We start from the raw sequence: 23,413 nt of genomic DNA, 5'->3' as shown, positions 1-23,413 counted from the left end.
AAAATAGGCAACGAAGGAGTACAAATTGGCCCAAAGTTTATTGACTCCCTACTGAACCAAGATCATGAGGCGCACTTTTGACTGCTAACTGTTCTCCTGGGAAGGGCTTAGTGGGTGGGGACTGGGCCAAACTTCTTATATTCAAACTGTAAGGCCCTACCTTACAGCAAACCAGCACTGACTACAATGTCCCTTCCTCTTCCAGCTTATGTCACAGCTCACAAAATAACAAAATGGAATATCTGTAACAGATTTTTAAAAAGTGATTACACAGAAGAGATAGAGTACATACTTTGTTCTCCCTTTTTGTTTGCACATTAACTAAGAGCATACACACTCAGTTTGGATAACCACAGTCTGAACCACTATTTCATATTTCACAAAACAGCAACTATTAACTGTTTAGTAAATTCTGGCTTGCCAAGCCCATCACTGCTTTGTTTCATGGCTTTATGTAACTAAGTTTTTGGCAAAATTTTAGAGACCTCTCCAGAGGTGACAGAGGATGAAGGTAAAGCAGGTTTAGTAAAATGTTAATTCCAGTCACTGTCATATTTCATGTTTGTACTTGTCTCTTTTTGTCTGTTAATGCAAATCATATCACTTTCTAACACATATAAACAGACTATATGAACATTAAAGCTTTATTGATTATATTTATGACAGCATTCTGAGTTGTAGCATTTATTTTACTGTTTTATTTGAACTTTTATGACTCAATAACCTTTGAGCCAAAAGAAAACTTAAAATTTAACCAATGATAACAAACAAATGAAAAACAAACATCCTTTGGCTAACAAACTAAACATCAGCCAAGATGAACTGACCAAGACAGACCTTGTAAGACAAATTTTTAAGAATGCAAAGGGATTTTTAGTAATTATTTTATATTGATTTAAAAATTGTTTTGCAGATAAAATTACCTTTCTCTCTGAAACTACCAAATCATCTGTGCACTAACTGAAAGATCTCAGATAGCCAAATCAAGACCAGTGATTTTCAAAAATTTTTGGTCTCGAGACTCCTTTCTAGTCTTAAAAATTAACGATCTCAAAGAGCTTTTGTTTATCTGGAGGCCTAACAATATTTATCATATTAGAAATTTAAAACTAAAAAATTAAAATATTTATCAACTTACTTAAAATAACAATAAACCTATTATAATAGTCATGGAAACAATTTAAAAATATTTAACATGATTTTAATGAATTTTCACAATGAAATACATGTATTGAGAAAAGTGGATTGTTTTATATTTTTGCAAATCTCTTATTAAAGTTTGGCATAACAGGAGGAAGTGGCTGGATTCTTATATCTATTTCTGTACTGAATCAGCTGCAATTTTTTATTTTGGATGAAGTATATAAAGAAAATCAGACCATAAACAGATATGCAGTTGGAAAGGGAGGAGTATTTCAAGTCTTCTCTGATAACTGTATTATCAAAAAATAGCCATATCAAACTCTACATGTGATGATTTTGAAAAGGTTTAACATGAAATATGAAACCACTTTGGTGAGCTTTTCATATTTTGTACATGCAAGAGAGAATGAGAGTGATAGAAGCAAATAATGTCTTAGCATAAAACTTGATCACCCAATATAAAACAAATTACTTAAGGTGAAGCTCCATACTGCAACAGCCTTAACCACTGTATTTGGAGGTTTGGGACTATTAGGCTTAATAACAAATACACAGAATTTCTGTGATTCATATAATGAGTATTATAGGTTGATTCAGCTTTAGAAAGGAACTTTTTGTATGTGTGTGGAGGGTAAGGCCAAGTAGGTGGTGATAAATAATATTCTTTGTTATAACTTTTTCCCTTGGTTCAAGGGAACAGAATCAAAATGTTTTAGTTATTTTCTTGAAGAGAAATTATTAGCACTGGATTCAAACTACAATTTTGTAGTACTGGAGAATGTTACTGCTGCCAAAAGAAATATGAGAAATCCCAGACACAGCATGTGGGAGTTTCTCCTCAGGAAATCCTTGTGGTTCACTATTCCTGTAAATTTTAGATGACAGAAAACACACATCATAGCACCAGAAAGAATTTTGCTAAATGCAAAAATGCTAGAAGTCTTTGGTTGTGCTAAGATTGTTCTGATGGCTAAAATATACTTTTGTAAGAAAGTAAACATAAAATAAGACAGGAAATCCCAATATTTTTGCTAAACAAGCACTGCAATAAAATGATTCTTTAAGTCCCAGATTATCTGCATTTCATGCTCCCCCCAAGACAGGAGATCCCATGCCAATGGATATATAAAGTTTGAACAACTCATTTAACAAATTGTTTACTTTCTCCATGATTTATGGTGCATTCCACAGAAGTGCCAGTACTATTACTGCTGATTTGCATTTTAAAAGATTAACTGCAGAAATGAAGGTGATGTGTAAAATGCTCTTATTAATATATTCTCTCTTTTAAACCGCTTTAAACCCTTATAGATAGAGCAAGTTGTAATCTTTCAGGTTCTAGCCCAGAAAGGGAAGAAGAGGCCAAATCCAGCAGAATTAGACAACTCATAATAATAAATACTAACTAAAAATCCCCCCGTGTGGCAGGTAATACAGAGGCACAGGTGAGAAAACAAAACAGGTGAGGTCGTTGCTAAAAAAGTTTCATTCTATGACACTTCTGATAAAACTATGGTACACTGGATACTTTCCAACTAAGTTGATCGTTTCAGGAAAACCCTCTCTTGGTCTCAGCTTCCTGAAGTACAAAGAATACCAAGAGGTTCTTAAACTTGTTCAGGTGGTAAAACAAAACTCATAACATTCTTTGGGAAACAAGACAGAAAAGTGGTACATTAAAATATAGAATTTTGTGCTAACTCAAATGCCATTTTACCCTATGCAATCAGTTAAGTCTACAGAATGGAAATTCTACAGATTAAATCACCCAGTTTCTTCAGCAACAAAAAAATGATACAATAAAGGTAGAGGAGGTAAAGAAAACTGCTAAAGACTAAAGGGACATATCATCCAAATGTGACGGATAAATGTTAGGATCCTGGTTTGATTTTAAGAAGACATTTCTGAGATACTTGAGGCAATCCAAACATAGGTATTAGATGATACTAGAGAATTATTAATTTTTTAGATAACTGCATTGGAGTTAGTGTTAAAAAACAGAGAGAGTGCTTATCTGTTAGAGATGTATACTGAAGCATTTATGGGTGAAATTAAGTAATGTCTGGGGTTTGCTTTAAAATACTCCAAGAAAGACGAGGGTGGGACGGGAACAGATGAGACAGTTTGGCAAAATGTTAACAGCTGCTCAAGCTGAAGTTGGGTTATGGGCACACAGAACTTTCACTGTATTACTCTTCTTATGTATAATTTTAAAAGTTCATTATAAAAGCTTTTAAAAGTCAGATGCTAGGTTTTTCCAGAGTCTGGTTATAAAAGATTTAAGAAAATGGCAGAAAAATTGAAAAAATTCATGTTATTATTTTAATCTAGGAAAAAGATAAGTTTATTAAATTTTAGAAAAGAATTCTTAAATCTGTACAAACTTCCATATAATGGTACTGGTATTTTTAGTATTTACTGAAAGAGAATATAACAAAGTACTCTCTAGCAATAAGATTTCAAGTTACCAGTCTTAGCAGAGGTACAAATAAATGGCTAACTACATGTCAATTACTCATATTTACTTTTCAAAAACTAATGTGAAGTTTGTGGGATAAGCAATTTTCAAAGCTATGTGATTTCTGAAGCCATGTTTAGACAGTTAAAACAAAACAAACACAAAAACCCAGTATATTCCTATGGAGCAAGTAGTTCTCAAAGTAGATTTTGGCCCCATTCCCCAACTCTGATATTTGGTAGTGTCTGAAGATAATTCTGGTTGTTATAACTGAGGGGATGAGCTTTACTGGCATCTAATGGAGAGAGATCAGGGCTATACTCAACATCTGACAACGCACAGGACGACCCCCACAAGTTATCCAGCTCAAACTGTCAACAGTGCTGAGGCTGACAAACCCTGTTTTACAGTATGAGGAATCACAGATTGAAAAAATCCCCCCCAAATATGTAGCCCAGCAGCTGCTTTCATTATTTATCTTTTACTTTGGCAGCATGATAGATTCCAAAGCCAAAATGGAAAATTACTTTTCCGTGACTTGCCATCTAAAACCCCAACAGGCTCTGTAATAGTGAAATGAGTTACCTTTGAAATAACTGCAGCAGAGGTAACACGTTAAAATTTCAACCAGTCACTAATACTGTGCAAAACCAAAATAATCACAGCACTTGGGTACATTTGGAGACTATTTCTAAATGAACTTCTTATTCATCTAACTGAATTTTAATTTTCTAATAAAATAATTTCCTTATTAAAAAATTTCTGTTGGGGTCTCAACATAAGAAAAGAAAAAATAAAATAAAAAAGATTAAAAAAAGCAAAAAAAAAACAAAAAAGAAAAAATATATCTGATTAATGAGGCCACATATGCAACTAGGAAACTTGGATATCTAAATAAACTCAGTTTCTTCCACAGATGGCATCTCACTAAGAAGTGGCTTCCTTTGGTTACTGGCACATCTCTGTCAATGCTACAGGCCCACAAGCACGCACCTGCATCAGGCTGGGGAACGCCAGCAGAATGCTAAGATGCTCTTTCCAAACTAATCATGGTGCACATTCTGAATACTCTCCTCTTTCCCAGGAGAGCTCAGTTACCCTTTTAGAACAATCTCAGTCTGTAACAACTACTGGCCAAATTCTGATTCTGGTTCCTCACCAACTACTTGCTTTGTCTTCTAGATGCGGATGACTGAGTGCTAACAGCATTCCGCCAGGACAATTTAGCGGAAGGGAACCTTAAATGGCAACGGTCATTTGCTTGTCTGCCACTCACCAAATACAGAGCACCTACTGCACTAACTAGAAATGCAGCAATTTTCTGCCGCTGCCTCCTCTCTGAGGGTATCAAGGAAAAGTTAACTTTGCGTGACCTATAAAAGGAAACTAAGTTCAAATGCTCAACATTATGGATTTTTTTTTCAGTTTTTAAATTAAAAATTAAAAAATACCAAAAGATATACAATGCAATAAAAACTTTTTTCCCTGCCCCTGATCCTACCCCTATATCCTCTCCCAAAATGTAATAAACATTCTTTAGCTTGTGAATTCTTCCTCCTAAATTTGGAATCCATTTATGATTGAAAGTGGCTGGCAGTGGAGATGGCTAAGATGACCCTGAGATTTTTGGTTTGAACAATTAGGAGGTGCTATTTACCAAAACACAAAATAGCAACAGAGGAACAAGTATGAAGAGGGAGGCAATGAGTTAGAGGCACCTATGAGACATTGAAATGTAAGTAACTTGGACCTAAGATATTTGGAGATCAGGAGAGTGGCCTAATCTGAATGTACTGCTGCTGCTAAGTCGCTTCAGTCGTGTCCGACTCTGTGCGACCCATAGTCGGCAGCCGACCAGGCTCCGCCATCCCTGGGATTCTCCAGGCAAGAACACTGGAGTGGGTTGCCATTTCCTTCTCCAATGCATGAAAGTGAAAAGTGAAAGTGAAGTCGCTCAGTCGTGTCTGACTCTTCACGACCCCATGGACTGCAGCCTACCAGGAGCCTCCATCCATGGGATTTTCTAGGCAATAGTACTGGAGTGAGTGGCTTGCCATTGCCTTCTCCGAATCTGAATGTACAGATTTGAGTTTTTAGCGAACAGATATGCTGGCAAACCCATACGATGTCATACAGGTGTGAGAAACAGATGGAGTAAATGAGATCAGCCTGAGATAACACACAGGGTGAGAAGACAAGAGGGTCCTAAGAGAGATCAATATTTTAGAAAAGAGTAAAATCAAAGCTGGAAAATAATACGAGTAACAGTAAAAACTGTAAGATTTGTTGAGTTGAATATACATTAAGCATAAGTTAAGCATGTTTTACCATACCTAATTTACTCCTAACAACGAACTTCTTAAGAGGTATTATTACTACCACTCCCATTTTAGAAGGAAACTGGGATATATAGAGGTTAAATAACTTGTCCAAGGTCACCCAGCAGAATGGAAGCTAGCTGGCGTGAGTCCAAAGCCTACATCCTTAACCATAATACAAAACTGCCTGAGGAAAAAGGAGATCCAAAAGGAACAACTAAGGCTTCTCTCATACAGGTTTGGTGAGGCCCACAGATCAAGAGACAACTGCCATTGGAAAGACAGTTTGTTATATTCACAGATCTCGAGATAGGAGCAGGCTGTGCCACAGGGGAGGAGTGGGGACACGGCGGCACCAGGGTCAGTCAGAAGGGAGAGGAGGGAATTATGGGAGAGAGACTTCACTGTGGTTTCTGTGGGAAGGAAGGCAGCTAAGTAAGCAGGCTTAAGACTGGTGAAATGGATGATTTCAGCAGGCTCGGGAGCACAGGGTCTGTCCCAAGTAGGGCCTGGTAGTGACCCCAGGGTGACTAGGCAGACAGAGAGTAGCCCAGTGAGCAGTTTTTTCGTAACCTGGAAGGAGGAGCAATCCCTTCAGGGTCAGCAAGGCTCCAAGTTGTTAAAAGGATCAGAATACAGAAAGTAAAACAATGACTGATAAACTTCCATGTCAGATTTTATACTCTGTAAGGTTTAAAACGCAGGCCCTGCACGGTACTATTTTTAACTCAATTATATATTTCCCCCTTTCTTCAGGCTGTCCTCATCTCAAGTTATTCCCTTTCACTGCGAGCTTTAAGTTTCACAGAACTACATTCTCTCAAATTGGATTTTTTCCCTGTGAATATATTTTGAAAATGGCAGCTCCTCCAGATCTTCACAGGACTGCTGCTCTTATGATCGACCGGCTCTTTGATTTTCCTTTTCACGCATTCCAGGGCTGCAGTTTCCCAGAGGCTACAGGACCCACAGGCAGTGGATATCTCAAAACGGTCCTTGACCTGCTCCCTCTGCCCATTTCACAGGTTACAAAAGCATTTACTTCTGGTTTGTAAATGTCAGTGGAAGCTGCTAATTCTGTTTGGCACTACCAGATGCACTTATTTCTCACAAGAAGATGATCAGTGTAGATTCTCATCTGTTTGTTGATGCCCTCCCTACTAATTCCTCCCCAAACAAAGCAGCACCAAACATTTACCGAGTAACCACACTGTCAGGCATTGTTCTAAGCATTTTTTATACAATAATTCTCATCTTTACAATAACCTTTTATGGCAGAGCTCATTTAAGGGAAGAGGAAACTAAGGCACAGAGAGACCAAGTAACTTGGTTGGCCAAGGTCACAGAGACAGTAAATGCTAAGAGTCAAGATTTGAATCTAGGCAGTCTGACAGAGTCAAAGCTGTTATTTACTCTACTACATTGCAAATAAGTAAAGAAGTTCATTAACTTTGTTTTATATAGTATTTTGTACAGTTTGTGTATTTTTTTAACGAGAAACTTGTGATTTTTAAATTACTTAACAGATTAAGTTCAAAAACTCAAAATAGAGCAGCGTAAGTCTCCCAGTAATATCTATATTTATTAGCCATCATTTCTCTTTCAGATGAGCCATAATTCACATGAATTCGCCTCAGATTACACAAGCCTAGAAGCTGGCTACAAAGAATATTGTCTGAGCCAGACTTCAAAATAGTTTGCAAGAATAGAGTATTATTACAATGAGAATATATTTATGTGTTATTTGTGTGGGAAAAGTTGCCCAATATGAAAGGTTGAATTCTTAATTTAGCAAATGAATGGAGTGATCTTGAGCACCTTTCTATTATCAAAATTAATGATCTACTTGACTGTTACACACTTCTTTTATTTAAAGCATCATACCATATCAAAGCAAAATGCTAACTACTGTTAAATGTTAGATGCTATTGATCTCTGCAAGTTTTTATTAAACACAAAAAGCAACAGGGAAATAGTTAACTAGCAACAGAAAGTAGTAGGGAACACTGGCGCAGAAACCTGAGACTGTGTGAGGCAGAGTGACTGTCAGTGAAGACCCTCCACCTACAGAAGTCTGTTCTCAGAGCCTTCGATTCCCATCCCCTTGTTAACAGACTTTATCAAATGACTTACAGGCAACTTTTCTTTAGGAGTCTAAGAAAAGTACTAAAATTTATTTAAGTTACATATTTTAAACGTCTCTACCATACCAACAGAACCTCTAAAAGATCTTTTATTCAAAACAAAATCTTTAAGGAGAAAGATATCTGTAATTAGAGGAATTTGATGGAGAGTATTTGCCTTGAAACAATTTATTAACCATTATAAATGTTTTAAAAATCTTTTATCTTTGAATGTAGTTTAAAGTTGTAGGTCTAAATGTGATTATCACATATAGAACAGAATTGGTTTTGAAGAATGTGATTGAAAAGGATGAGCTGTTGTCAATTGCTTCGATTTCCTTATTTTTTTCACAGTTAACTGAAGAACTCCACAAAATAAGCTGATGAGGAAGACTGTCATTACCAAATTACACAAGGTAGCTATTTTCTCTATTTTTAATGAAGAAACTTTTGGTATATCAACAGCTAAAACAGTCACAATTAATAAACCCTACAAAGGAGATACATTTTCCCACTACTATTAACTATATTGCTAATATATGGAATTTCTATAGACCTTTCATTTATCTCTAATCAGCACACAATCATAAAGCATAATTTAAAATAACTATTTATTGCCCCCACCTTCAACCTTGAATAATAATATATAAAAATTATATTGCAAAATTAAAGATATTATAAAATAACAGGAAATACTTTTTGGAGTATATACATTTCAGCATAACTTCTAAATTACTATTCCAAAAGTCCCAAATTCATGTGTTAATTGTTCCTCATTATCAACAAAGCAAAAATCTAATCATAGAATTAAAAAAGATTAAGCTAAAAAGGTCCATAAATAGGTTTAATTAGGGTCCAACTAATTAAACTACTCACAGACAGCATAGTTCTAAATCCTCCAATTGACCCAGAGGAAAAATTTATTGCCTCTTGACCATATTCTTTTGATCCGTACACTTCTTTCTTTGATGGTTCCCACTTGTTTCTTCAGAACTACAGAACAAAATGGCCACTGAACTGGAGGGCGTGTCCTCATCATTACTAAGCATTTTGCTATCAGAAGCAGCTCTTTGAAAAAACCTGAACATAATTTCTTCAGTGCCACTCAATATTACTCTGTAACTGCAGAAGCAGTAATAAGGACGGTGGTGTTTAAAAAATGCCAATAGAGATTATTACTTAATATTTATGTTTTTTTTTTTTAAAACCAGCAGCAAATAAAACATCTATTCATAAATACTCCTGGTTGCAGGCTTCTGTTTTCCAGCATAAATTCATCCTATCCAGTTAATTTTTCATGAAACGTTATAAACAACAAAAAGCTTTAGAGAGATTAACTTTACATTTTTTCCTGTATAATAGTACAAATGTACTTAAGTGCAACAGTATCTAATCCAAAACAAAACATATCCATCAAAAGAAAGATGAAGAGATGCAAAGGGAGAGCACTCACACAGCTTACAGGCTCAACTGATGAAAAGCAAAGAGCCACAGTGACTTGGTCTTAACTGAGGAAAGAGAAGACAGTAATCCTGATTGACCCCTCTGCAGTTCTGATGCTACCCTTAATGTTACTCAATATCTTGTTCATCAACTGGCATATATTGGGCACTCACTGAATATAGAGCAGAAGTTATGTGACCAAGGAAAACTATCATTTTCAACTGCTTTGGGAAAAAAAATTGGAGCCATGTTGAATACATTGGCAAAATGTTGGGTGTGAAAAGAGAGTACAACAAACATCAAAGTGAGGTTTGGGAAGCCCTATTAGATCCCATCTAACCTTATTTTCTTTTTTCCTTATCCTAAATAATAATAGTAAATGTGGAGGCAGAATTTGTGATTCTGTCAAGAGATAGAGGGGACGTCTTTCTCTCAAATAATTCATTATACTCTATCATCAGGGAGATTCTGTAAGGAGAAGTAAAATGAAAAGAACGTGGCAAAATATATACTAAAATAGAAAATCCACGTTAATAAAGGTGTTAAAGAGATACGAGGTTAATGATTGTGGATTTATCAGCAAAAATCCCAAAACAGGATATAGTTGGCTAGATTCTGTCAGCAAAATAAATTACAATGTGGATTAAAAATTAGATCATCAAATATTTCAGATAAAGACATATGGGCATTTTGGTCTTCTGCAGTGGAAGTAACAGTAATAAGCATATAAGCAATATTCTAAAAAGCCAGAGGCAATGAAGTCAGTACACTAACAGTATACCCCTGTGGAGTACATTGAGCTTCGGCCTTTTCTCCTAAATCCTTAAGCATGATTTGCTTCTGGGAACTCCGAAAACACCTGGAGCAGAATCAGGAAAATGAAAATTGAGCCAGAGTTATTGATCTAAAAATAGACTGGAAATGAGCAGAATCTCTTCCTGTATTTTCTAATTAACGGAAGCCTTTAGGGGCTTACTCTCATTAACTCAACCAACCTACCAGATTCAAGAAAAATTTAATACTCACTAATGATCTGGTATAACTCCTCTATGACAGATGGCAAGTAAGCTTTAGAGAAATTAAGTGATTCATTTAAGATATCATTGCTAATTCATGTTAGTCTCTTGACTATTAGACTAGTCTCCTTTTCACAATGTTTTCAAAGTATGAAAGTCGTTAATATAACTACATAAGCTACCAAGATAACCAGTAAAAGTAACTTAAGAATTGTATATCAGACAAAGGAGCTTGCATTTTAATAAATGCAATAAATAGAGATATACTTACTATCTTGTGCACTGTCAACGTATTTTTTAAAATGTTAAAATCTATATTGGAGCTCTGAGGATATGTGATGAAGCCAAAACAGTAGAAATGACACAGACAGAAAAAAAGTGTAGACTTGTTCCTCAAGAAAAAAATTTACAATTCATGTTAAATAAATTTATTCTTGTATATATGGTAATAAACTAGCTCTGGTCTTAATGGTCAATCTTATATGTTAATAGGGTTCTGATGTAATAACTCCATTAATCAATATCCTTTCTATTATAGATAAGTGATAAAAACATGAACTTTGTCATGCTTCTGATCTCAGCTACTAGTCAGAAGTAAATCATATAATACAATTGTAAAGCTTTGTGTACTACAGGTAACTGAAAACGCATTGTAAGGAATAATAATATGATACCATAATACCTAAAATTTTTATGTATAATTTTTTCAGAGAGCAAGCTCCATTATCAGAACAGCAAATACTATCAACATACACAGACGGAAAAAAATTTCCTTCCATTAGTCAAATCAATAAAGCACATAGGAAAGAACCTTAAAATATTACTTATAAAAAATGCCTTACTGTTCTTCAGAGGTGTATAATAACCTTTAAAATATAACAAAATGAGAATCTCTCTCAAGCAAGAGAGGATTTCTTGCAGATGTGGGAGATTGTGTAAGTGCCATCTCACATTCATTTGACTGCCTTAGTGCTGGGGGTCAGGGAAAGCTAAACCTGAACACACTGCCAACAAAGGGTTAGCATTTAATTATTTACTGATGAAGAGGGAGAGAAGTCAAGAGGGGCTTTCCCAGTTCTGAGCAGTTAGGTTCCCCAGTCATGAACAAAGGAAAAAAGAACGAATTTCAACAAATACCAAAAGGAGCTCAACGACAAAAAAGGTTACCATGGACAGAGAGTTTACAGAGTAAAAAGGTCCCTTGAAGATAATGCTGTCCCTCTAAGAAAGTGAAAAAAAAAAAAAAAAAATAGGCTTAGCTGCACTACAAATAAGGCCAAGAGGTAAAAATATTAGTCCTTCAAATAAATTTTTATTTTCAAGTACTCTTCCCTCTAGGAGTAGAAGGATTCAAGAAAGGATAGACAATTCAAAATTTCTGCAATTAATCTATAATAAAAAAAATCCAACAGCTATGAATGAGCAATCAGAACTAGTCACCAAAGGTAACTAGAGAATTCTTACTCTCAAAACATCTTAAGATGATGTGAGTGCGTGACAAGCTTCCCATCCCTGCGTAGACGCAGTGTTTTGTAGCCTTAGCGAAAAAACTTGGTTTAGTGGTTTCAGCCTCGTGTGGCAAATAGATCTTAAAGGACAAAGCAGTTTATTGGTAGCTGTTAATAGAGCAGTGCTAGCTCTGTCTGTATAAATAGAGAAATGGGCTTAGCCATGGAAGTGCAAACTACCTGGTTATCCCATGTATTAACACAACCTAGGGCTTGGGTCCATAGTTGTGTTTAATGTTGTATGATCTCCTAGACTTCTCAGTCCAGGCACTTTTTGACAAACTTTTGTCTTCATTTGAGGCGTTTTTTGTCAGGTTTTGTGTTCCTTTTTTGTGGGTATTTGCCTCATTCCATCCCCAAGCTTTGCAGCTAGACAGTGATATTCAAAACTACGTTCTAAGGTGTTTCCTGTAATGGAGGCATTGGTTGGCAGTATAGTAAGTCAGACTTTTCCACTGAAAGGGGAAACAGAGGGTGGTTATCCAGAAGATAAGCTGATGTTAAATTGTTAGAGGAATTCCTCGATCGGAAATTTTAGCTTTGCGTTTTGTTCGTCTTTCCTGAAAATAACTTGGAGGTGCCCCGGATGTGTCCATCTACTGCTCTGATGCCTCGGATATCTCTCGTTCTTTTCACTTAAAGAAAAAAAGATAAAAACAAAGCAGTAATTGTTGCAGAGGTCTCTGTATTTTGCAGCTGCCCTTTTGTAAGATGCACTTTTCCCAAATAAAACAATTTTTAAAACCCAAAAAAAAAAAAAAAAAATCTTAAGAGATTCCAATAACAGACCAAAATGACAATATTGGTATCTCAGTATTTATTTTGCTTAATACCCATGTGAGATAGGGAGTTCATCATTTTCTAAACTTTGTCCCGTTGCTGCTCAGTCAGAGGTCCAAGTGTGAGGTGATGTCTTTCCCACTTCAGCCTCCAGGGGGTAGTCAGGCTCCAAGATAAAGGAACTAACTTACAAGATATTAATATATATGGAATCTAGCCCTGATGGAAGGAAAACAGTCAGATTCTAGGTTAAGGACCAGGAACTGGGTTTGGGAACCTCACTCTTCCTTCCATTTCTTAATTCATCCTCTACATCATTGTTCAGTTTAGAGGGCTCAAAGGTGGCTTCTGGAGGGAGAATACAAAAGACCAAAACTACAATAAAACATAGTGCAAATGACTAATAACCAAGGAAACTGGTACTAAACGAAGTCATTTTGAAAATGTTTGAAATAGAGAAAAGACGTGATTAGAATACTTTCCAAATATGTGCTTGATTTAAAATTCAAAATTTTAATTTCAATGGGGCACATGACTCCTTTGAGTTAGTATTAGACATAAATGATCCTGACTTCTGATTCTGAAAATCATCATAAATAATAGTATTACATCAGATATACTAAAAAAACCCATTAAATTTTCTTAGAAGAGAGGTAGGTCCTATGATGGATGTGGAAGGCTTTTTTCCGACCTCTAAAATACATTCCTGCCTAGTGCAACTCTTGTATTCAAGAGGAGAAAGAGCTGAATGTAATATTTTCCAAATTATCAGGCAGCGAGGGTTCTCGATGCACATCAGTTCAGTCCAGCCACTCAGTCATTGCGACCCCATGAATCACAGCACGCCAGGCCTCCCTGTCCATCACCAACTCCCGGAGTTCACGCAAACTCATGCCCATTAAGTTGCTGATGTCATCCAGTCATCTCATCCTCTGTCGTCCCCTTCTCCTCACGCACTCAATCTTTCCCAGCATCAGGGTCTTTTCAAATGAGTCAGCTCTTCACATCCGGTGGCCAAAGTATTGGAGTTTCAGCTTCAACATCAGTCCTTCCAATGAATATTCAGGACTGATCTCCTTTAGGATGGAGTGGGTGGATCTCCTTGCAGTCCAAGGGACTCTCAAGAGTCTTCTCCAACACCACACTTCAAAAGCATCAATTCTTCGGCACTCAGCTTTCTTTATAGTCCAACTCTTACATCCATACATGACTACTGGAAAAACCATAGCCTTGACTAGACGGATCTTTGTTGGCAAAGTAATGTCTCTGCTTTTTAATGTGCTGTCTAGGTTGGTCATAACTTTTCTTCCAAGGAGTAAGCGTCTTTTAATTTCATGGCTTCAGTCACCATCTGCAGTGGCCACAGGACTGGAAAAGATCTGTCTTCATTCCAATCTCAAAGAAAGGGAATGCCAAAGAATGCTCAAACTACCGCACAATTGCACTCATCTCACACGCTAGTAAAGTCATGCTCAAAATTCTCCAAGCCAGGCTTCAGCAATATGTGAACCATGAACTTCCAGATGTTCAAGCAGGTTTTAGAAAAGGCAGAGGAACCAGAGATCAAATTGCCAACATCTGTTGGATCATGGAGAAAGCAAGAGAGTTCCAGAAAGACATCTATTTCTGCTTCATTGACTATCTCAAAGCCTTTGACAGTGTGGATCACAATAAACCGTGGAAAATTCTGAAAGAGATGGGAATCCCAGACCACCTGACCTGCCTCTTAAGAAACTTGTATGCAGGTCAGATAGCAACAGTTAGAACTGGACATGGAACAACAGGCTGGTTCCAGATCGGGAAAGGAGTATGTCAAGGCTGTATATTGTCACCCTGCTTATTTAACTTATATGCAGAGTACATCATGAGGAAAGCTGGGCTGGAAGAAGCACAAGCTGGAATCAAGATTGCTGGGAGAAATATCAGTAACCTCAGATATGCAGATGACACCACCCTTACGGCAGAAAGAGAAGAGGAACTAAAAAGCCTTTTGATGAAAGTGAAGGAGGAGAGTGAAAAGGTTGCCTTGAAGCTCAACATTCAGAAAACGAAGACCGTGGCATCTGGTCCCATCACTTCAAGGGAAATAGATGGGGAAACAGTGGAAACAGTGTCAGACTTTATTTTTTTGGGCTCCAAAATCACTGCAGATGCTGATTGCAGCCATGAAATTAAAAGATGCTTACTCCTTGGAAGGAAAGTGATGACCAACCTAGATAGCATGTTAAAAACCAGAGACGTTACTTTGCCAACAAAGGTCCATCTAGTCAAGGCTATGGTTTTTCCAGTGGTCATGTATGGATGTGAGAGTTGGACTGTGAAGAAAGCTGATCGCCGAAGAATTGATGCTTTTGAACTGTGGTGCTGGAGAAGACTCTTGAGAGTCCCATGGACTGCAAGGCGATCCAAACAGTCCATTCTAAAGGAGATCAATCCTGGGTGTTCATTGGAAGGACTGATGCTGAAGCTGAAACTCCAATACTTTGGCCACCTCATGCGACAAGTTGACTCACTGGAAAAGAGTCTGATGCTGGGAGGGATTGGGGGTGGGAGGAGGAGGGGACGACAGAATGAGATGGCAGGATATCACCGACTCGATGGACATGAGTTTGAGTGAACTCCGGGAGTTGGTGATGGACAGGGAGGCCTGGCGTGCAGTGATTCATGGGGTCGCAAAGAATCAGACATGATTGAGTGACTGAACTGAAATATAAAGTCTGCCACTGTTTCCCCATCTATTTGCCATGAAGTGATGGGACCGGATGCCATGATCTTTGTTTTCTGAATGTTGAGTTTTAAGCCAACTTTTTCACTCCCCTCTTTCACTTTCATCAAGAGGCTCTTTCTTCTTTGCTTTCTGCCATAAGGGTGTTATCATTTGCATATTTGAAGTTATTGCTATTTCTCCCAGCAATCTTGATTCCAGCTTGTGCTTCTTCCAGCCCAGCGTTTCTATTGATGTACTCTCCATATAAGTTAAATAAGCAGGATGACAATATACAGCCTTGACATACTCCTTTCCCGATCTGGAACCAGTCTTTTGTTCCATGTCCAGTTCTAACTGTTGCTTCCTGACCTGCATACAGGTTTCTCAAGAGGCAGGTCAGGTGGTCTGGTATTCCCATCTCTTTCTGAAATTTCCACAGTTTATTGTGATCCACACAGTCAAAGGCTTTGGCATAGTAAATAAAACACGAAGTAGATGTTTTTCTGGAACTCTCTTGCTTTTTCATTGATCCAACGGATGTTGGCAATTTGATCTCTGGTTCCGTTGCCTTTTCTAAAACCAGCTTGAACATCTGGAAGTTCACAGTTCACGTATTGTTGAAGCCTAGCTTGGAGAATTTTGAGGATGAGTTTACTAGTGTGTGAGATGAGTGCAATTGTACAGTAGTTTGAACATTCTTTGGCATTGCACTTCTTTGGGATTGGAATGAAAACTGACCTTTTCCAGTCCTGTGGCCACTGCTGAGTTTTCCAAATTTGCTGGCATATTGAGTGCAGCACTTTCACAGCATCATCTTTTAGGATTTGAAATAGCTCAACTGGAATTTCATCACCCCCACTAGCTTTGTTCGTAGTGACGCTTCCTAAGGCCCACTTGCCTTCACATTCCAGGATGTCTGGCTCTAGGTGAGTGATCACACCATCGTGATTATCTGGGTTATGTAGATCTTTTTTGTATAGCTCTTTTGTGTATTCTTGCCGCCTCTTCTTAATATCTTCTGCTTCTGTTAGGTCCATACCATATATCTGTCCTTTATTGAGCCCAACTTTGCATGAAATGTTCCTTTGGTATCTCTAATTTTCTTGAAGAGATCTCTAGTATTTCCCATTCTATTGTTTTCCTCTATTTCTTTGCACTCATCACTGAGGAAGGCTTTCTTATCTCTCCTTGCTATTCTTTGGAACTCTGCATTCAAATGGGTATATCCTTCCTTTTCTCCTTTGCCTTTCACTTCTCTTCTTTTCACAGCTATTTGTAAGACCTCCTCAGACAACCATTTTGTTTTTTTGCATTTCTTTTTCTTGCTTCCTGTCTCCTGCACCATGTCACGAACCTCTGACCATAGTTCATCAAGCACGCTATTAGATCTAGTCCCTTAAATCTATTTCTCATTCTACTGTATAATTGTTAGGGATTTGATTTAGGTCATACCTGTATGGTCTAGTGGTTTTCCCCACTTTCTTCAATTTAAGTCTGAATTTGGCAATAAGGAGTTCATGATCTGAGCCATAGTCAGCTCCAGGTCTTGTTTTTGCTGACTGTATAGAGCTTCTCCATCTTGCTCAAGGGTATGTTTTTCCTTAACAAGAATCTTCTGACTAATCTTTTATATTAAGACACATTGTGGGAGTGGGTCTGGTAAAAGCATATAAGGTCTTTATAAGTCTAGCGAGTGGGGCACTCTCCACCCCCTTCTGACATCTATGTCAAAAGCTTTCTCTGTCCTTTCTCATTGTAATAAAACTTCTGCCACACAAAAGCTCTGAGTGATCAAGCCTGATCCCTGACCCCAAAGCTAAATCTTCTTTGGAGATCAGAAATCTGACATTGTTCACCATAAGCTATCAGTGAGAACCAGCCCAGCTGCTAGGATCTAATTAAAGGTGACACCTTTTCATCCAAGCCTCTTATTGTAGATAATGCCATGAAGTTGAATGAGGAGAAAAGATCCAAAACAGAACCAGTGAACACTCTATAGATTTCAGATTTAAGAGTTAGGCCCAAATGAGCTCTCTAACTGTGGTTACTTGTGTATAAAACTGTCTAGAAGCTAACAAACTGAAAATCTACCACATTTCAGGGAACTATCCGTTCCGTCCCTTCAGTCGCTTAGTCGTGTCCGACTCTTTGCGACCCCGTGGACTGTAGCCTACCAGGCTTCTCCGTCCATGGGATTCTCCAGGCAAGAATACTGGAGTGGGTTACCATTCCTTATCCAGGGGATCTTCCCGACCCAGGGATTGAACCTGGGTCTCCCACATTGGAGGCAGACACTTTAACCTCTGAGCCACCAGGGAAGCCCTCAGGGAACTATACTGCTAGGGAAACCAAAATCCTGCAAAACTTCATATTTATTCAACCTCTACAGCAACTGTTAAACGCATTATCAGGAATCAGGCTATGAAAGGTATGCAGCCTCCAAGTAAAGCATACTTTAATACCACTTCCTATGAGACTAAGGAGTGCTAAGAGATAAGGAATAAGTTCTCAGAAGGCAAACCCAAAGGCTGTGGATGACAATGGATAAGAGTTAACCCTAGAAAACGGAACAAGGGCTACAAAGTAGGTTAACCAAGAAAGTCTTCTTGCAGAAAGATCTTACAAGAAGTGGATGGCACACTCAAAAGGGATAACTGAACAGAGTAATGAAATGACCATTATTTACATAGCCTTAAGAAGGGCTGTGGAGAAGGCAATGGAACCCCACTCCGGTACTCTTGCCTGGAAAATCCCATGGACAGAGGAGTCTGGTAGGCTGCAGTCCGTGGGGTTGCTAAGGGTTGGACACGACTGAGCGACTTCACTTTCACTTTTCACTTTCATGCATTGGAGAAGGAAATGGTAACCCACTCCAGTGTTCTTGCCTGGAGAATCCCAGGGATGGAGGAGCCTGGTGGGCTGCCGTCTATGGGGTCTCACAGAGTCAGACACGACTGAAGTGACTTAGCAGCAGCAGCAGCAAGAAGGGCTGAGGCAGTCAAGAGGGGATAGTAAAGCATCCAGGGACTGGCAGCAGCAGGAACTTATTAACTTCGTTGGGCCTAAAGGTCAAAGGAAAGTAGCAGTGTCACTGAAGCCCTGGAAGAGATGAAGTTAAAGAAGTCCCCCAAAAAGACTTGTGGCTTTAAGTACAGGAACACAATCACTACCAAATGGCAGCCCTGCTAGGAGGGAACTAGAAATATAGTATCTCTCCAGTGCTCTGTCTTCTGTCCTCTTGCTATGTCTGAATGTTTGTGTCCTCCCAAAATTCAAACGTTGAAACCTAATTTCCAATGTAACAGTATTTGGAGGTGAGGCCTTTGAGAGGTGCTTAAGTCATATGGTTAGAGCGCTCAAGAATAGAATTAGTGCCATTATAAAAGAGATCCCAGAGAGTTCCCTCACCCCTTCTGCTGCCCACAGGGAAAAAGACAGTCATTTATGAACCAAGGAAGTGGGTTCTCATTAGAACTCAACCACACTGGTACCCTAATCTTGGATTTCCCAGCCTTTAGAACTATGAGAGGTAAATTTTTGTTGTTAATAAGCTACCCAATCTGAGTGTTACAGCAGCCTGAATTAACTAGATAGGCTGAGTCTAAATGGAATTAGCTAAATAGAATTCTCACCAGCTGAAAAGCCATCACTACCACCATCAATCCCTTACCCATACACCTGGGTGTTAAGTCGGGGTTTAAGAACAAATCACAAAGAAAATTACAAAATCATGAGACAAACTGTATTTCAAAACTCATGAAATACAGCCAGTGCAGCAGCCAGGGACATTTATAACCTTACAAGTTATTTTTTAGTACTCAAGTCTTTAACTCAAGAAACACACCATACCAGTAATTCTGAAAACATGAATTTTTTTCAGGAAAAATTTAATAGTAGTTATAGTTTGAAAGTGAAAGTCACTCAGTCATGTCCGACTCTTTGTGACCCCATGGACTACACAGTCCATGGAATTCTCCAGACCAAAATACTGGAGTGGGTAGCCTTTCCCTTCTCCAGGGGATCTTCTCAACCCAGGAATCGAACTGGGTCTTCTGCATTGCAGGTGGATTCTTTACCAACTGAGCTATCAGGGAAGCTAACGTTTACAGAATGCTTATTTGTGCCAGGTACTCATCTAAGTACTTCACTTACATTAAGTCATTTAATGACTCACAACTGCTCTATGAGACTGATACTGTTATTTCTACTTAATATTGAGAAAACTTACACAAAGAGGAGTAAACTGCTCAAAGTCACATTAATTAATCTATCTTGGAGATAAGATTTCCTAGGTTGTCCAACTCCAGATTCTATTTCTTTGACTCCCTTTCAGAACTAAAAAATATTACACTCCCTTTCAGAATAAAAAAGACTATCAAAGTATCCCCTGAAACAGAAAACTGGAACTGAGCATTAACCATAAAAGAAAAGGAACCACTAGACTACATCTGTTCTATGCACCCTCAGCAAAGGCCTCGAGGAATAGATCGTTCCTGAAAGGTAGCAAAATATGCCACCCCAAAATTATGTCACTGGGGCCATACTGGTTATCGTGAGCTGTACGCACTTGAAAAACAGCAAATGAGAAATGCTTTCTCTGAACTCTCCCCTTAGTTCAGATCTAAAGACACAGCTTTCAAAAGAAACTCAATTGTCATAAATCCCCTACTTGGGAGTTTCATCAACCAGGAAGATTGATTCATCACAGGAAAGGAGGATACACCCAGACAAAGTTTGTCATATCTCCCATCTGCTGTTCTAAGGACCCATTTATCTTTGCAAAGTAAATGTTGACTCTTCCCTAAGAGGTATACATGGGGCTTCCCATGTGGCACAAGTGGTAAAGAACCCACCTGCCAATGCAGGAGACATAGAGACAAGGGTTTGATCCTTGGGTTGGGAAGATCCCCTGGAAGAGGGCGTGGTACCCCACTCCAGTATTCTTGCCTGGAGAATCCCATGGACAGAGGAGCCTGGTGGGCTACATCCTTCGTGTGGCAAAGAGTCAGACATGACTGAAGAGACTTAGCACACTCACACAAGAGGTCTACATCCTTTACCTGGCCCCACATAGATGGTACTTAAGCCTGAATCATCTAAGACATCTTGGAGTGTTACAACCTTCCCCTGACAAAGATTCTTTCCTTAACCCAACTTTAGTCAGGCTCCTGAAAATTCTCCTATGCACTTCTTTGCAAAGTCTGGTTTTAACAAAACCCTGCTATGTCAGTTTAGCAAGAGTCTCTCATCCTCCACAACAGATCACCTTCAATCTTCCTAATGGGTTCCTCATCTTCTACCATCCCTCCAGGTAAAATCAAGCCCCACAGGGTTAACAGAAGCTGGTGACTAATAGAAATTCTTGAGCTTGTCTTAAAGAACAGATAAAGGAACAGCTTGTTAAAACCCCTCTGCTTATAAAGCTTGCTTTAGTTTTTTTCCCTCTCTTCAACATCCCAAGCTTCACAAAGCCTAGGTAATATACCACAAGATTCCTTAACCACCCCACAGAAAATACCTCTGATATATGGCATGCTGGAAGCAGGGGCTTAAGCTGATTTTTAGGAACTTAAGAGTCAGCTTTTGTTCAGTCAGAGCTGGCTAAGGCTGGTTGAGATCAAAGGTCATAAGACTGGACCCACGCAGGTGTTTGATGAATGTTCTTTTGACATCAGAGGGCCAAAACCTCCACCTCCAGAATCATGCTAAGTGCCTCCATCTTTTAACATGCATCCTTGGAAGAAGCATGTAACCTAGATATGACTGCAAAGAACACTGATTACCTCACTTTACCTGTACCTCCAATCACCTTTCCTTGCAACTAAGACCACCCTGCTTCTTTACTCTATAAATATCCCACCTTTGGGAGGGTGGATTTTCTGCTTGTTCTCCCTTGGCTGCTTTGTGAGTAAACTCTCTTCTACAGAAAACTTCAATTTCTTAGCATTTGGCTTGCAGTAACAAAGGAACAGACCACCCTGGCTTGTATTTATCAAGAATCCTTGTATATGGGTTTAGCCAAAACCCCTCTAAATCCAAGATTTCCTCTTAGTAATTAAATTTCCACTTATTCATGTTGTATTTGCAATAGAATCCAGTTCTATACTGAGGTCTCTTCCCCCTATTGCAGTAGTCCTGAATAAAATCTGTTTTTACTGCTTTAACTATCATCTAGTTCCGTTTTTGTTTTTGTTTGAAAAAACCACTATCTCCCATGTATATATGTGGGTATGCATGTTGTTTTGCCAACAAAGGTCCGTCTAGTCAAGGCTATGGTTTTTCCAGTGGTCATGTATGGATGTGAGAGTTGGACTGTGAAGAAAGCTGATCGCTGAAGCATTGATGTTTTTGAACTGTGGTGCTGGAGAAGACTCTTGAGAGTCCCTTGGACTGCAAGGAGATCCAACCAGTCCATTCTAAAGGAGATCAATCCTAGGTGTTCATTGGAAGGACTGATGCTGAAACTCCAATACTTTGGCCACCTCATGCGACGAGTTGACTCACTGGAAAAGATTCTGATGCTAGGAAGGATTGGGGGTGGGAGGAGAAGGGGACGACGGAGAATGAGATGGCTGGATGGCATCACCGACTCGATGGAAATGAGTTTGAGTGAACTCCGGGAGTTGGTGATGGACAGGGAGGCCTGGTGTGCTGTGATTCATGGGGTCGCAAAGAGTCGGACACGACTGAGCGACTGAACTGAACTGATGCATGTTGTTAAGAACAAGACAACAGGCCCCAAATGGAGTCACTTATGCTAAGATCCACTTTCCAAACCAAGACTTACATTTTTGGCCTCTTCCAGAAAGGTAACCAAAGAGGACCCTATGGGGCCTTCTTGGGACAGAGCCCCTCTTCCAATATTCTCTGCTGTAGCTCCTATCAGAAATACCAAGTATATCCTTTTTAGATGCTAAAAAACCACCACCAAATGGAAGAAGTTAACTACCTGGTGATCATGAGCCTGTAGCCCCCAGACCTACTGGTACCTAAGAACTGACAATGTTAATGGCCCTATTACCTCAACATCAATCAATCAGAGAATTCTGAGTGACCAGATCACACATCCTGGGATGCTCCTCCCCTCATCTGACCTTTAAAGATGCTTTGCGAAACCCTTCCAGGAGTTAGGATTTTGGGGGCACGAGTCACCCGTTCTCCTTGCATGACCCTGCAACAAATCTTTCTCTGCTCCAGACTAATGTTTTGGTGTTTGGACTAGTAAGTCCAAGTTGGGCACAGGAACTTGTTTGATCAGTAACAGAAATATAACCTTAAGCCAGTCAATCAGCATCAGTGAGATGATCTGCCTGACAGACCCCTGCCACCCCCAAAAGAACGTGACCTCAATACAACCAATCTCTTTACTCACCTAACTTCCTTGACCCACTTCCTCTGCCTACAAAAGTCTCTCTCTCTCTCTTTTTTTTTTTTACAGATTAGGAAACTCCTGTCTGCTAGATGGGATGCTGCCCAATACAAAATTGGTGAAGAAAGTCTGTAAGATCTTTTAAATTTACTCTAGATGAATTTTGTTTCATAACAATGTTAACATTTCTTTGTTTTTTTATCTAGTTAATCTATCTGTTATTACAGGAGTCTCAGCCAAGAACTCAAAGGGTAGAGGGAAAATTATTTGTCCTCCCCTGTTGTCCCAGTTTGTAAATCTGTCCTGCAGCACAAAGTGATGGGAAGTTGCTTGACTCATTTAGAAGGCAAGCAACAAAAATGCTCGTCAATTGGAAGATTCAATACTGTAAAGATGTCAGTTCTCCCCAAATTAATCCAGAGATTCAAAGCAATCTCACTCAATCTTTGCAGTTTCCTTTTTCTAAAGTGAAAATGAAAAGCTGACTCTAAAATTCATTCAGAAAGACAAAGGGCTTAGAATAGACAAAGCAATCTTGAAGGAAAATA

At 38.7% G+C, this 23,413-nt stretch overlaps 1 protein-coding gene across 4 annotated transcripts in view; it reads right to left on the bottom strand.

Annotated features, from left to right (window-relative positions):
• The window catches only part of VEZT (vezatin, adherens junctions transmembrane protein), a 77,655-nt gene that overhangs the window by 50,478 nt on the left and 3,764 nt on the right, over positions 1–23,413 (bottom strand). Inside the window, exon 1 of one of the 4 annotated variants that reach the window (XM_055396772.2) lies at positions 8,919–9,369. The exons of the other annotated variants lie outside the window; for them this stretch is intronic. Within the exon in view, the coding sequence (XP_055252747.1) occupies positions 8,919–8,927 (9 nt within the window). The 5' untranslated portion in view covers positions 8,928–9,369. Of the gene's footprint in view, positions 1–8,918; positions 9,370–23,413 lie in introns of those variants that run through there. 4 annotated transcript variants of the gene reach the window in all.

This window comes from Moschus berezovskii, chromosome 6, assembly GCF_049115385.1.
Source record: "Moschus berezovskii isolate FMDL1 chromosome 6, NW_MosBer_1.0, whole genome shotgun sequence".
NCBI classification, from domain to species: Eukaryota; Metazoa; Chordata; class Mammalia; order Artiodactyla; family Moschidae; genus Moschus; species Moschus berezovskii.
The sequence above is the reverse complement of the archived record's forward strand: the minus strand, read 5'-3'. Positions and strand labels throughout refer to the sequence as shown.